This window comes from Thamnophis elegans, chromosome Z, assembly GCF_009769535.1.
Source record: "Thamnophis elegans isolate rThaEle1 chromosome Z, rThaEle1.pri, whole genome shotgun sequence".
Taxonomy (NCBI): Eukaryota; Metazoa; Chordata; class Lepidosauria; order Squamata; family Colubridae; genus Thamnophis; species Thamnophis elegans.
This window is the reverse complement of record NC_045558.1, coordinates 18796266-18813346: the sequence shown is the minus strand read 5'-3', so window position 1 is coordinate 18813346 and position 17081 is coordinate 18796266. Positions and strand designations below refer to the sequence as shown.

Sequence of the window (17081 nt, the reverse complement as noted above, 5' to 3'; positions counted from 1 at the left end):
GAAATAATTCTGGATAGAAGTAGTGGAATAATCCGGCGACTTCAGCTAGTCCAGAATGCGGCCGCGAGAGTGATTGTGGGTGCACCTCGGTTCACCCACATAACACCTATCCTCCGCGAGCTGCGCTGGCTACCTGTTGATCTCCGTGTGCGCTTCAAGGTGCTTCTTACCACCTATAAAGCCCTTCATGGTAGTGGATCTGGGTACTTGGGAGACCGCCTCCTGCCGATTACCTCCTCGAGACCGATTAGATCTCATAGATTAGGCCTCCTCCAAGTGCCATCTGCCAGCCAGTGCCGGCTGGCTACTACGCGGAGGAGAGCCTTTTCAGTGGCAGCTCCGACCCTCTGGAACGATCTCCCCGTGGAGATTCGTACCCTCACCACCCTTCAGACCTTCCGCGCAGCCCTCAAGAACTGGCTATCCCGCCAGGCCTGGGGGTAAAGATTTGATCCGCCCCCACCCGAATGTTGAATGAATGTTGTTTACTTTTTAATTATGTGTTATGTTATATGTTACTGTTTGTATCCCCCTCCCTATAAGTTGTTAGCCGCCCTGAGTCCCCTCAGGGAAAAGGGCGGCCTATAAATAAACTTATTCCTATTCCTATTCCTAATAATTCTGGATAGAAGTAGTGGAATTTTAATTAGATTCCCTACTTTAAAGATTTGATTAGTAAACATACAGATAGTGAGGCATTCTCAAAATATGTGTATTTATGAAGAAGGTAAGTCTTTAAAAAAAAGATGTGTTCAGAATTTGTCAGGTAATGAGGATTTGATAGCTGCCAACTGATGTAAGGTTGTAATCTGTAAACCAAATAAGCTGTAAACTGTAAAAGTGAAACCATAAGGCTAGCAATAGCATTAGCAGCTTCATATAAATATGCTATGTATCATTTTGGTATTTCTACTAGTTATTTGAATGCTGACTTAGCAGAAGAGATATATATGGCCCAAACTCCAGGTTATGAAAGTGAAACGCCTGGATACGTATATAGATTGAATAAAGCCATATACAGATTGAAACAATCAGCCAGAAATTGGAATCAATGTTAACAAAACCTCTAACTGTTGAAAAGTATAAAGATTATTTCAGAGCATTTGGATTATCAGATGTACAGCTTTAAATGGGGGGAGTGTGCGGTAATGAGGATTTAGTAGCTGCCAGCTGATGTAAGGTTGTAAGCTGTAAACCGGAAGTTGATGCAATGTGGTTGATTCAGCAATACAGGCAAAGCCTCTTTAAGATTCTGGTGGGATACACACAAGTCATTTACCCTTTTAAGAGGTGTCTATATATATGTGGTCATTAGATGGTGTTTCTCGTGCTTCTTGTGTATCTCATTTCTCTCCTTGTGTCTGTAGCTGTGGGGTAAGGAATTTATCTGTCATGTATATGTCTGTATATATGTATATATAAACCACTATTAATTGTCTAAAGACACGGTGTCCTTTGTTGTGCTCCTTGATTTATCTCATAATGCTACTCACGCTGCCAAAACAGAATTGAAAGCATTTAAAATCAAATTCCAGAGTTTAAACCATTTGTACTTTAGCAATGGATAATTCAGAGGGGAAATATCTGCCTTTGGACAGAGAAATACAAGTGATTATTTTCTTTAATTCTAATTCTATTTTTTTGTAATTATTTGCTTGTTTAGAATATTTTTAAATTGGCTTGTATGCAAAAGCTCACTCACATTGATGACAATAATAATAATGCATTATAAAAATTATTATTGGAATAAGACAAGATAAGGAAGAATACACAAAGGACTATTAACTCTAAAATCCTCCTTATTTAATATTCATGAGTAATGTTCATATTTGAGCAAAAGTAATATGTATGAACATAGTTGGTGCATCCCACAATAATCTATTTATTTGCAAAATTGACTAATGAAAGAAGTTATGTCAGAATGAATAGGAGGACATTTCATTACGACCAGTACTATTGTGTCAAAGATGAACACAAAAGAGTTTGCAGAAATGCTTGAAAATTTAAAAAAAAAAAGGCAGAGGGGAATTAAAAGACTGAGAAAACAATTACAGCGGAAATACAAAGAAAACCCAAAAGACTGACCTCCAAAGAAACTTGTTAATGAACTTACAAAAGAAGTTGGTTAAAGACTTGAAGAAGTCTTCTGTATGGGAAAAAAGAAAAATTGAAAAACAAATCCTACAATAGCATTAAAATGAATTGAAGATTAAAATTGTTAGAAACAAAATAGCAATAGCACTTAGAGTTACACATCGCTTCACAGCCGTCTAAGCAGTTTACAGAGTTAGCATATTGACCCCAACAATCTGGGTACTCATTTTACTGATCTCTGAAGGTTGGAAGGCTAAGATCACCTTCAGCTGGTAAGAATCGAACTGCTGAATTGCTGGCAGACAGCATTCAGCAGAAGCAGCCTGCAATACTGCATTCTAACCACTGTGCCATCATGGCTCAATATGAAAAAATTAAGGAGTACAAAGTTGGTTTGTTTCATTAAGGTTAAAATGAAAAATATTTCTATAAATTTGGGGCCAAACGTTTATGAACAATTTCCTAATCCTAAGAGTAAAATGTTAAACTATTAATGTGTATGGATAAGGGATGGGTTATGGAAAAAGAACATAATTGTGTGTAACAATAGATGATGAATTAGGTTTTTTTATACTTTTGAAGAAGATTGGAAGTCACTTCTTTAAATATTTCTTTTTTCTTACTCTTTTGTTTTATTTTTTCCTCTACTTTTATTCCTTTTTTACTTTTTTCTACAGGTTTATTTTATATTCATTTTACTATTTTTATAAAAAGTATAAAATTATGTTTTTTAAAAAAAGTAATACTAGATTTAGAAATGGGCAACATATTTGATATTAGGATCAATTTTCATAATGAACACCTCTTTTACAATAAAGTTTGTTTAAAGTAGTAATAACACAGGTAATCCTAATTTAGTGACTCCCTTGTTTAGTGACCTTTTGCAGTTGTGATGGTAATGAAAATGTAACTTTGCATCAAGTCCCATAATTACTACTTTGCACATGTGTAAAGTGAAGGAAAACTAAAATAAGATCATAAGCATAGTTGCAGTTTCACTTAGCAACCACTTCATTTAGTGACTGAGTTGTTAAAGCATGCTAAATGAGCATTACCTATCATCTTTACTATAATAATAATGTAACTTACTCAGTGTAACGCAGCAATTGAGAACATTATCTTCTAAGACGAAATTTTATACTACTGCTTAAGGGAAATAACAAGTATATTAGAAACAACTCAATTTCTAATGGGGCCATCAGCAGCACAAATAAAATTGGGGATTGTATGGGTGTATAAGGGAAGATGGGACATTATGGTGTAAGGTATGAAGGATAACACATACCAGGAGAGTTTGGAGTATGTACAGCTTGGAAGACAGAAAGGAGAGGGGTCACAATGGTTAAAACCTTTAAATATATTAAGGATGTGAATAAGGTTCTAGAAGACAGTATTTTCAATATTAAGAAAAAAATCAAGAACCCAGGGGCATTCCTCAAAGTGACAGACATAAAGTTCAAAAGTAATGTTAGAAAATATTACCTAACAGAAAGAGTAGTGGAAGTTTGGAACCAATTAATCAATTTTCAGTAACTAAGTTTAAACATGTTTGGGATAAATATATGTTTATCTGATAATGTTTTTTACACAAAATAAAAATAATAAGAAAAAAATAACTAAATTGAAAACAAAACTAAAACAATCAAACACAATTCAAAGGATAGGCTCAATAGACTACTGGGTCCATTTATGACATCTGTTTTCTGTGTTTCTGTGTTGCTTATCTATATTCCTGTTTAAGAACTGCAGTTGTCTTTGAGTGACAATTTCAAGGCTGCCTTCCACAAAGTAGTGGATTGAATCAGGATATTAAAACTAAATTTTATTTTATTGGCTTATTCTAGAAGTTAAATATATCAATGCACTTTAATCATGTATATATACTTTCCCCTTTCTGTACTTTTTAAAATTATGATTTGCAACAATTTTGGGGATCTCTGCTGTCTGTATTTAAAGGTTTTGATCATTTAAATTATGTTTTCTGTTATAATAGGGAGCATATAGAAAAATTAAGGATCTAAGTTCTCTGTTATCATACACAAGTTCGCTGTTTTTCAACTGTGAAATAAATGTCTCATGATGTTTGTAACAAAAAGAAAAACTGTAGGAATGTCACACAAAAATAGAGCAATGATGGCAAGCTGATTACAGGCCTACTTGTTCCTTGCTGTTTTTCCCAATAAGGTGCAATCCCACTCTGATTTTAGTGAATTGTTCATCAAACACAAATGACATTGTTTACTATGTTTCATTAGAAGTCCATTATATGCAAACCATTATTCAGGGAAGTTTTGCAATATCACATGGATCAAGGCTAAGTAAATGTTTTCTTTAATTACACCCTTTGCAAAACTACTAAGATGCTGTGCTTTTCAAATCCTTTTTTTACTGGTGATCCACATTTTGGAATTGCATGTAGGCAATCACAATAATTGTGTCTGAAAATGACCAGTTAGAATCTTGAACTGGTCATCTGAAAATGAAAGTTCTGCAGCTGCATGTGCAATCAAAATAATTACACAAGTATTTGCTGGAATTGTTGAGAGAATATGAGCCATTCTGTACAATGCCTTTCAAAGGATATGTCCTCTAGAAATGCAATCAGAAATGGTCCTTTAACTGGAAAGATGGACCATTTTCACCCTGCTTAAATACTACAACAATATAGCTACTTATTTTTACCACTAAGCTCAGCACTGCAGTTTATAAAATGCCACCTGCTTGATGGGAAAAGATTAATACAGATAATCCTTTATGGGTCTTAGATGTGAAACTACTTCTCATATGTTTTCTGGTACAGTATACGAAGTTTTAAATATGCAAACATCAGCCATATGATTATGTCTCTTTGTTCACGAACAAGTAGTGGATCTGCTGGAGTGGGTGGTTATAATAAATGTAAAGAATGAAATAAATAATATACAAATACATTTCCAAAAACTCTAGCAATTTTGAAGATCTACATATGGCCAAAAGTATACTTTTTGGTACTATTGCATTGTCCAACGTGTTTCTCCATCCCCCACATCTTTCTCTCTTTCATACTGTGCTTTATGTTACATTCAGTGTTCACAGTGCCACTCAAAATGATTGACACGGACTCATTTTTACATCAGTCTCAATCCACTTCATGCGTGATGTTTTAAGATCTATGGGTTCAATACTGTAGTATATAAGGAAAGCATTGCACTTGTGGAAGTGTCTGCAAGAATTGACCTTAAATTATATGAGCTACAAAGACTGGCAGAACTGCAAAATCCCAGTCATATTAGAACATCACCAATAACTGCTAAATCTGTATGCTAGATGTTCAAGGCCCGACCTTTAACAAAAGATAAATAGATATCAATTTTCATTTAGAAAAAGCCAACAAACATTCTCCATTGACAGAAGCATATTACTGACCTTCTCTTCTAACTTTATTAAATAACTAATTCCTAGGAAAGATCAGGTTATTTGAAAATGCCAAAATGGCAATAAATATTAAGAAATTATAATGGAAGTAAGCACAATTATTGCAAGAGTATCCCATTTTGTCATTTTAGACAATACAGCTTCTACAGCTTGCAAAAATAGAGCTTTAATAAGGACTCTTATACAGCATACTAAGTATACTTCTCTTTACATAACAGTTTGAAATTGAATGGTTAAATATGAAAAGAATTTCAAGAAGATGACAATTCTCATTCCCTCTTTCTCTGCCCTCCCCCTCCCCCTCCCCCTCTCCCCTCCCTCCATATAAAATACATAGATACAAAAACAAGGACATTTTAACCTAATGATGGTAAAGTAACTGCTACTAGTTAAATAACAGGTCAGGCTTCCTTAAGGTCTGTTGTATTATGATATCCTTTATTTAAAAAAGGACTGTTCACTTTGGGCTATTTTAAGTAAGGCTATTCTTCATTTGTGATACCACATGTAGATTTTTTTTTTAGTGCAATCAAATGAGAATTATGGCACAGGGCATAGTTCTACAGAGAATGAACTTTAGCTACGTTGGAAGGGGACCAGCTGCTATAAAGAGTGAAAGTATTTACTCGCATCGCACATTCTGATTGCTAAGTTGTATAATATACAACACTGCAGTTATGTTCTAGATCAGGCCTGCACAACATATAGGAGAGAAATGGGTGTACTGATCAATGGAAAATCCCTGCCGGTCTCAAAGAAATATCTGGGACACCAATCAATTGTTTAATGGCTACAAAACAACAACAGCTGGAGGCATTGAAGACAATCAGCAAGACAGCTTTCAGGGCAATGCTGGTGAATGTATTGACTTTAAAAAAAATACCACTGGGCCACACAATGCTGCTTGGTAGGGTTGCAAGCAGCCCATAGGCTGATGTTTTTGGGATTTTGTTTAAAATAGTTGCAACTGCCCAGAAGCATTCAGGGTTACTCAATATTAGGGGTGCTCAAAAGTTGTGACTATCCTTGGGGGATCGTAAATATATTTTGGTTACTTTAATATAATTAAGATGTGCTTGGTAAGTAACTATATAAATATCATTAACTGTTTTAACATATTGTTTGTTTCAATCAAATGAAAGAATGAATGAACTGACCAATGAGCAGTTCTTTCAATTGCACTACCAGATACAGAATGAGGGGAATCTTTAATTTAAAGATTATATATAGTTGATTCTGTATAGACCCGTGATGGTGAACCTATGGCACACATTCCCGAAGTGACACGTGGAGACATGTCACCTGGCATGCGTGGCATCGCCCGTTCCCCTTCCGGGATTCTGGCATGCATTACCTTTGTGCGTGAAGCAGTGCTGGAAATGGGAGGAAGTGGTCTTCCGTTTTCTGGCATGAGTAAGTGCGCCGGCCAGCTGATCAGCATGTGAGCATGCACGGCATTGACAGGAGGTTTTGCTGTGTGTGCCAGTGTGTGCCCGTGCCACAAACTGGAAGTTCATTTTCTTGCGTGCACATGCCCCCTGGGCAACTCCTTTTTCTGGAGAGTGTGCACAAAGAGCAAAGAAAGTGCGTGAAGTGCTCAATTTTAGGCACTTGGTGCCGCACACACACTCCCTTTTTGGTACCCAGTGCCAAAAAGGTTCGCCATCACAGGTATAGACTGTGTGAATTAAAGTTTAGTAAAATTAAATTGATCAGAACTGAGCATGGATGATAAAATTGTGTGACAATGTAATAAAGAAAAAAATGTAACTGAATGGATCTCTGAAGAGAACGTTTATTTTCAAAACACTGTTCCATGGTTTTACCCATCTAACTCATAAAGCAAGCACCAGAAAAAAGATCTTTGCTGGTATCATAATATATGGTAGATATAAACATCAATATATGTCAAAACATATATGTCACAAAAGATGTTGAAATATATTTATCAGCTATTGGAACAATATCCAGAAACTGGTCATCTGCACTGTGGTTTCTTCAAATCTGGCATGTTTTTATTAGGACTGGCCCTAGTTAGAGAGTAGTTCAGTAATTTATTCTAAATTGGCTATTGAAGTCTTCAAAGGCTGGCCTCATTTAATTTAATGAAGTTCTACACTGCTCCACATCTATTTGTACTACAGTTATGTATACTCAAGAGATGTAAAATGTGTTTAGTCCATTACTAAGTTTAAATTTCTGTTGCAATTATATAAATTACAAGATTGGGATTTCAATTATTGAAAATCAGAATCTTGCACAATGTCCCTGCAGTGTTTTAATTGACTTTCTCCTTATCTATTACAGCTGAAAAACTGGTAAATCTCCATAGTGACTAAATTTATAATTGTAACCACAGGATTATTCATTCAGTTAGGAATGATGTTTCTCCAACCACGATGATATCATATTAAACTGGTGAGCTTAAGTAATTTTGTACACAATCAATAGCTATATATCAATAGCTATCAATAGCTATATTATAGCTATTATATACATACACACACACACATACACATACACACACACACACACACAAATAGGCATACACACACACACACACACAATGTATATAATATTAATTATATACAATGTATATAATAAAATATAGTGTGGGGGGAATACGACCGGTACGCCCCGGTATGGGTGTACCGGTGCCTGCTGGGAGCACCAGGTACAGTTCCGGTACAGTGCTCTGGAGGGCCCACCCGCGCGCTCTCCTTACCTCTATTTGAGCTGACCAGGGCATTTGCACCTGTACATGGAGCATACGGCACCTGTGCAATGTTCCACCGAGTAGCTGGAGTGTCACGGGTGGTGGGTACGCACACACGCACTGCATGCACATGGTGCACACCCGGAAACCACCACTGGTATGTGTGTGTGTTTGTGTGTGTGTGTGTGTGTTTTCGCGTAGATTTTCACGGGTGTATGTATGCTGGTCTTGTTGTATTTGGATCTTTTTCCGTTTAAGATTCTTACATGCCCAAATATGAGAGGGAGCATACTGCTTCCCTTTTCTGTCTTTCGGATCACCCTAGGAGCCATCCAGGCAGAAAGCCATTTTTTAATGTTGCTTTTGTTACATTTATGTTGCATTTGTGCTGATAAATAAAGGGAGACTAGTATAGACCTATTTCAAGCTATTTAGATCTCATCAGCTAGTTCAATTCCCAATAAGGATATGGCTAGCTGATGAGAGCTAAATAGCTTGAAATAGATCTATACTAGTCTCCCTTTATTTATTTATCAGCACAAATGCCACACACACACACACACACACACGTTTATGCATGCGCGCAAGCACATAAGCACACTCCAACTCAACTTTATATCACTCAAGTTTGTTTAGCTTAACATTCAGGAACTAGAAAAGAGAAAGCTGGTTGCTCACAAGAAAAAAGATAAGTCTGCATGAAAAAAAGAATACAATGATCTTTAATTAGATCATAATTAAAGCATAATAAAAGCCCCCTGTGACAGCTATGCAAAAAAAGTCTTGTTAATATATGAAATGGAACTTGAACTTGGCTGAAATGTTCCAGTCAATCAACACAGTACAGCTAGTAAGTAATCATTATTAATATGCCAAGGTAGAAACCACTAAATAGCTAATTATTGCTAGTCAGTAGAAGTTGCAATATCTTCTTACATTCTCTTAGCTCACTGCCTACTTCTTCTGTCCTTCTCAGGTTGGAAAAAAACCCTTCCTTGCATTTTCTCTTGTTTAGGGCAGTTAGAAAATTGACCATTTTCAACTTTTCCTCTATTGGGAAATTCTAGGTCCTAAGATTATCTCTGTCAATATATACTTGTATCCGTCCCATAAATGTAAATACAGAAACAATAAACTTACCTTTCCTTAACTGTATTTTAAGACGCTTCCCTATCCTTTTGGTATTATAGCCAGAGTTCAAAGCCGTATGAACTTTCTGTGGTGTTGATGACAGACCCAAAGGTGGTTTTCCTGAATTCACATTATGAGGTAGTTGTGAGTAAGAGTCCAACGCATCACCTTGATTGCTCACTTGGGGTATTTTTTGTAAAGTGTGAAGTCCAGAGTGGTCAATACCCTTACTGTCTTGATACTGAGAATCAGGACTAAAACGGCTGGAATGGTAAGCATTCTTTTCACTTTGGGACAGCTTGATATATTGTTGTTTTCTTGCAGCAGGAACCACGTGGAACCAAATGATGGGTGTACGCATGGCTTGACGGAACATATGCTGTGCTCTAGGTTTTAAAACGAATGGAAAATTAACAAATTAAGACTGGCAGACTAGTAGATATTACAAGCATAATTACTGATGTTAATTAGACATTATAAAATGACAGACATATTGTTCTAACTGAACTGTAAACTCAAAATGATATTTCTTGGAATGATCTATTCACAAATGCCTTTTGTTTCTCAATTATATTATTCTTAGGACTATTTTTTTCTATTTCTACTAGCTAAAATAACCGTGTTATAATTCTTGAGATCCTGGTTGTAATGTTAAAAAATAGCATAAAACTGCAATTTTGACAATTCTTCTCACCAAGATATTTAAAACAAAATACTGTTAATCAACAAACATATGGAGTTACTCTGCATGATGTCCATCCAGCATATTTCAAAATAATGTATTAAACTGTAAAGCTACCATTTTCAGTTTACTCAGAATCACAAGCCATATAAAATGATTTTTCCATTATTTTAATGATTCTTTCTGAATCAGTTGTGTTTAGTGACATAAATTTGTATGCAATAGTGATTAGAAGGTATTATTTGAATAAGCCTGTACATCTATTTTTTTTTTCTTCCAGAAGATTGTAGATCTCATATAACTGAAAAATAGTATGTGGAGCAGTGATCCCAAGATCCACTCAAGAGTTTAGCATAGGCTACAACAGTAAACTCTATATGTTTATGTACTAGTGTTATTGCAAAATACGCATGCAAAAAAATCCACTGTTTTGAGCAACAATTCATAATACTGTACTCATGAGAGATTCTGAATACAAACTAGAATTCTCTGTTTTATAAAACATATGCTCTATATTTGGAAAAATTCTAGAACACAAAAAAGCTGTCAAAATGGGGGAAGCTTTTATGTCTACCCCTTATAAGGACGATAATTGTTTAGTTTTCTTTGCAACATAATCTGATCACACAAAAACACTATTTCTTCTTTTAAAAGTGTGCATTAACTAATAAACTATGCATTTAGAATAGAATATAATAACAGAATTGGAAGAGACCTTAGAGGTCTTCTAATCCAACCTCCTGCTTAGGCAGGAAACCCTACACCATTTCAGACAAATGGTTATCTAATGTCTTCTTAAAAACTTCCAGTGTTGGAGGATTTACAACTTCTGGAGGCAAGTTGTTCCACTGATTAATTGTTCTAACTGTCAGGAAGTTTCTCCTTAGTTCTAAGTTGCTTCTCTCCTTGATTAGTTTCCACCCATTGCTTCTGTTCTACCCTCAGGAGCTTTGGAGAACAGCTTGACTCTCTTTTTGTCGCAGCCTCAGCAATATCGGAACATTGCTATCATGTCACCCGTAGTCCTTCTTTTCATAAAACTAGACATATCCAGTTGCAGCAACCGTTCTTTATATGTTTTATCCTCGAGTCCCCTAATCATCTTTGTTGTTCTTCTCTGCACTCTTTCTAGAGTCTCCACATCTTTTGTGGCGACCGAAACTGGATCGCAGTATTCCAAGTATGGCCTTACCAAGGCATTCTAAAGTAGATCTTGATTCTATCCCTCTGTTTATGCATACTAGAACTGTGTTGGCTATTTTGGCAGCTGCAACATACTGCTGGCTCATATTTAAGTGATTATCCACAAGGGATCTTGGAATCCATGTTTAAGTGATTGTCCACTAGGACTCCAAGATCCCTCTCACAGTCACCACTATTGAGCAAGGTACCATATATATTGTACCTGTGCATTTTGTTTTTCCTCGCCTAAATGTAGAACCTTACTTTTTTTCACCATTGAATTTCTTTTTGTTGGATAGCACCCTATTTTTTTTTCATTTACTTTAATTTTCATTAAAATATCCAAGCCAACTATAACATTTTACCAGGATTTTTTGGGGGAGGGGGGGAGAGAATATTGGTTCCTATCAAGCTCCAATGCTCTTCTAAACTTGCATTTTATTCTAGTTTTACTGATTATGGCACTTAGTAGATAACATAAGTATATTTTGAATACAAAATTGCACATTTTCTTTAACAAGTAAACATAATGATTAACCAAAACAATGCTTTCCTTTTCTTATATACAAGTTGATACACTGAAGATAATAGCCATAGTAGAGAAAAGACCAAAGCAAAATGATCCAGTGAAAGCAAAGCCTTGTAGAAAATTGTTTTTCCTTTATAAATTGCTTCTACCTTGGAGTTCGAGGTCAAGAAAAACACAAACATGACACACAGATAAATATTATGCACTTACTGCTCAAATCTTCTATTTCGAAGGTCCCCATCGTTAATTTTAACAATGCAGTCATTTTCATGAAAAAGATTTTCTTGTTCCGCTTTACCACCTTTCTCCAGTCTCTTTACCAATAGGCCTAAAGTTCTGGAACAAAACATAAGCTATTATTAGATAGGCAATTGCTCTCAAGGTGCACTTAGAATTTACAAAAAAGTATACACCCCATCCTAATGTTAAAGTGTCCCCACTGTCCTTTAAAATCAGCTGTCTCAGATCACAGTTCAAAGTGATTACCATAAATTAACTGTACAGTAGACATTTTATAGGATGAGTGCAAGAATGTTTGTCAGCACAAAGCCCACTCAAATGATTTGTAATGTGTGTGAAAGAATTCATAGGTGCTATGTACTATCACTAATCATTTCTATGGCTTCTGTGCATTAAGTATTTTTTATTTCATTTCCCATCTTCCTAGTCATATCAGAAGAGATGCCTAAATTATTGAGAACTCCTATAGAGTGGAAGATGTGCCAGGTACACTATTTTCAGCCAGCGGAAAAGGGACAATCCAGGTAACCATAGAATAATCAACTTGAGCCAAGGTGGCACAGTGGTTAGGGTGCAGTACTGCAGGCCACTTCAGCTGACTGTTATCTGCAGTTCAGCGGTTCTAATCTCACCGGCTCAAGGTTGACTCAGCCTTCCATCCTTCCGAGGTGGGTGAAATGAGGACCCAGACTGTGGGGGCGATATGCTGACTCTGTAAACTGCTTAGAGAGGGCTGAAAGCCCTATGAAGCGATATATAAGTCTAACTGCTATTGCTATTGCTATTGACTATAATTCATGTAAAGATAATAGAGAAAATCAATCAATCTGTAAACATTTTGAAAACTTTTTTTTTACGTTAGGTAACTTTTTCTTAATTAAAATAATGTGAATATGATATATTTTCAGTAAAGAGGCCAATAAATGGCTAAAAAAAGTCAAGTGCTCAGGCATGAAAATGTGCCACTCAAACACTATACTTTTCCGCACACACTGAAAAAAAATTAGGGGGAACATTGATTCTGAAGCAGCATTTTGCCTTCTCATTGAAATTGCTGCACAACCCAGTTTGTTGTGGCAGTGAGGTGTTGATACAATTACTGTGTGTGAGACACATTTCTATTTATTCATTTTTATAACATGTTACTTGGATCATAATATGTACATGTCACTTTAGAAAAAGAAATTCTATTCTGAAAATAATGGATTTGAGAATTATGATCTAAGTAATAAACCTTTCCAGCTTTGCAGCCCTGGTTGGGACAGGGAGAAGGGATGGTTCCTGGCAAGCAGCGGATAAGCGCGCACAGCTCTATTTGCAGAAGCAGTGGACAAGGCACCCGCCACTCATGCAAATGGAGTATGCAAATCCATGCTTGCTGGCTGCTTGGGCAAGTGGGGGATGTGTTCAAGACATGGGCATGCTCTTGCCTGGCACTTCTGCAGACCAGTTCTGAAGGACTCAGGCCCCAGTAGTAGGCCATGACCTGGGGGTTGGGGACCCCCGATTTAAGTTACAGAAAAGCAAATTTTGTTTAGATGTTATGTTCTCACCCAGCTCCCAAACACGAGAAACCCTGTGTAGTTAAATAAATATGACCTTTATTAGGAATGCCAACTGCCCCGGCAAAAAGTCTCTCTGTCTCTCTCTCTCTCTGTGTCTCTCTCTCTCTGTCTCTCTCTCTCTCTCTGTCTCTCTCTCTCTCTCTCTCTCACACACACACACACACACACACACACACACACACAGAGACAGGCTAACAAGTCTGTCCAGCAGGGAGATAAATAGTTGTCTGCCACACCTATTCAGCTCTGCCTCCCGCCTTTTATCCCCAGAGCTAGCGTGGAGCTTTGCTAGCAGCAAAGATTGGCCCATAGATTTCCATTGCTCTCCTCTTCTTTGTCTTCTGTGCATCCGAAAACAGTCACTGGACCCAGCTGTTCCCTTCCTCATCAGCCACCTCCAGGCCTTGACTGTTGACTCTCCATCTGAGGGCTGATGGGCAGCCCAGGCTCAACCTCTATCTCTGGCAGCTCCGTTCCCTCTTTTCCTTGGAGCTCTCCGATTGCCTTGATGCTGGACCTGACTCCCATGCCTCCTTCTCACCTGATTCGGCTGCTGTGATGATTGGCCACAACTTGTTAGGAAAGGTCATATTTTGAGTGTGTGTTTTTTATGTTCATCGGTTATTTTGTTTACTGTTTTTAAATGCTATGACAGCTACTGGGAATCAAAATTTGTGAGTTGGTAGCCATTTTAGTTGACTAAAAAATTTAAAGTGCTTTAACAATATTATTAATTACTAAGGGAGAAGTAGAATGTCCATTCACTTGTTTGCCCAAGAGGAGAAACTCAACAGATAGAGGTGCTTCAATTAACATATCCCCTGAACAGAGTCAAATTTCACTGGTCTCTTCTAATTTATGTTTAGTTATATTCAAATTTATATTTCAGATACATTTCTCTTTTGTAAACCAACCATAAAAAAATAAGTCTTAATGCCGAAACTTGGGGAAATGCTTCTGCTGGAGAAAGCAACCAAATCTCATGAACTCAGTTTCCTTCATAGCCTATAATTCCCAAACTCCCCAACAATTTTAAAATCCTCAATGCAGCCAGTATCCAGGAATCCTAATAAAAGTTCGTCCTTGACCCTTCCAAGCAAAATTACACAGTATGTTATCTCTTTCTACTCTTAAATTACTTAGATGACATAAAATTATTCAATTCTGTACATAATTCTGTTGTTTTGCAAAGTGATCTCAACTAGGTGTCTGGACGGACATTTATTTGGCAACTTCAAATTTTGATTAATAAATGCTCTGTCTTACATATTGGTAAACATAATCAGAATGTCAAGTATAAGCTAGGTGGCAATGATCTAGCAGATGATCTTCACTTTGTTAAGGACCCAGGTGTACTTATCTCTGGCAATCTATGCTCCAAGCTCATTGTAACAGTGTTGCTAAAAAAGCATTAAGAGCTGTTAACTTAATTTTGTTAAGTTTTTTTTCTGGAAACATTGTATTGCTAATGAGAGGTTATAAAACATGTTAGACCAATTTTAGAGTATTATTCAACTGTTTGGAATTTCCACAAAATATCTGATATCAGTACAATCGAGTGGGTTCAGAAGTTCTTTACAAGAAAAGTCTTGCACACTTCTGTTCACAATATGCTACTAGGCTCAAAATGCTCAGTTTGGATAATTTAGAGTTGTGTCACTTGTGGTCAGACCTAGGTATCGCATACAAAATTATAAGTAGTAATGTTTTACCTGTAAATGACTTTTTCTGTTTTAATCGCAATAATATGCATACAAGCAACTGCTTTAGACCCAATGTAAATCGTTCTAAACCTGACTGTAAAATACATGATTTCTGTAATAGAAATGTCAAAGTCTGGAATTCCCAACCTTATTTCAGCTACAAATTTTCAGTTTCTGTCATAAATTGACTTCCGTGGAGCGTATTTCATACTTAAGTGGTGAGTAGAGGGTGTGTGTGCATAAATACAGTAACGTGCCTATTGTCCCTGTCATTGTATTTTAATTCTCCTATTCTTGTTCTCATTTTTGTTTGACAAATTCCAATAAATAAAATAAAATAAATAAGATTTCTGTATTTTCCCAGCTCCATTTCTTAATACTTTTAGAGACTTTACACCACGTTTGTCAATTATAGATTTATTCATTTAAAAATATTAGCTTAGAGCCAGACAAAATTAAATGCTCGTAGTCCCTTTTAAAATTAATTAAACTTCTAAGAAATGTTTTAATTTCACACTGGTTTCAATATGGCTAAATTGTTGCTAGCATGCAATGCAAACTTGTGTTAATACACTCAAGGGGAAAATCCAACTTGGTTGCTGAATTAACCAACTTTTCAGAGTTTGCACAATGCCCTTAATCATGAACAAACCAAAGACAAAGCCACAAAAAAAAAAAAGTTAAAAGCAAAGTTAAAAACAGCAAACAGCCTGTTCAAATTGCTAGGTGTTTAACTGTCTGTAAGAACACAGAAAATGAGTTCAACAAATTTCAACTATACTTTTGGTGTATAACAGGCCAGGGAGAGATCGTTTTTCAGGCAGAGCGGCAACGGTGAGAGATGGGAGCCTGAGGGAAAGCATTATAGACTGGCCGCCAACGCTCTTCGCTGCTGAAGCAGCCAAGGCAGAGAAAGGCAAAAGCCTCCTAGAGGCTGCAATGCCCTAAATGAGCAAAAGAGTAGTGCCAATTGAGCACAATTTGAGAGAAAACCAATTGGAGAATTTTTGGAAAGATTTTGAAGGAATTTTAGAGAGAAAGGAATTAATTAGCAAGGAGAGATATGGAGACACAGCTAATCAAAGGATCAACTGAGTCTATTTCTGAGGAGGAGTCTCGTGGACGTGTCTTTAATACTTGTAGACCCATTTGTATTGGATCCTGACGGAGTCATACCCCATGCCTGGATGATGTCTCCACCTACTTGGAGAATGAGTTAGATTGTACAAGTAAATTATATTAATGACCCTGACTGCAAGAGGAAAAACGAATATATGAAGCAGAGAGGAGAAAGAGTACAGGATGTAAGGAACAGAGAGTCTGAATTGATTTTAAATATTTATTGCTCTATTTTTTTTTAAAGTTTCCTTTTATGCACAGGTTATTTTATTTTAAAAGGTGGGAAGAATTTTTTTTAAATTAAAATGGACTATGTTGTTACAGTTACGTCGATTCAATTATGCTCAAGTTTAGTCAGAGAGACATCTGTTTCAGCACATACGACATACAGGAAATAGGGAGAACTACACTTTGATGTACCTAGAATAATCTTCCTTATAGATTGAGGCATTTGCACTGCCTAATGTTATTAGGATACATTACTTTCTTCACACAGCTGGGTGACAGTTGGGGTCATTCAAATATTCAAAGCAATAGTGCATATTAATGCAAGCAATTTGAGACATCAATAATACATTAGCTGATTATTTCCAGATTTATCACTGATTACAATTTAAATATACAAGAGGAATGCTAGCATATGTGGCAGAGTTTATTTTATTTATATAATCAAACTAATAAAGCAAGTGAAAAGGCATTGATGGAA

General features: G+C 36.4%; 1 protein-coding gene across 1 annotated transcript in view; it reads right to left on the bottom strand.

The window, feature by feature from the left end:
• PARD3 (par-3 family cell polarity regulator) overlaps nucleotides 1-17081 on the bottom strand; it is a 492108-nt gene that overhangs the window by 106442 nt on the left and 368585 nt on the right. The window contains exons 8-9 of the mRNA XM_032237658.1: nucleotides 11959-12084; nucleotides 9365-9741 (exon numbers count right to left, since the gene is read on the bottom strand). Of these exons, the coding sequence (XP_032093549.1) occupies nucleotides 9365-9741; nucleotides 11959-12084 (503 nt within the window). The remainder of the gene's footprint in view (nucleotides 1-9364; nucleotides 9742-11958; nucleotides 12085-17081) is intronic.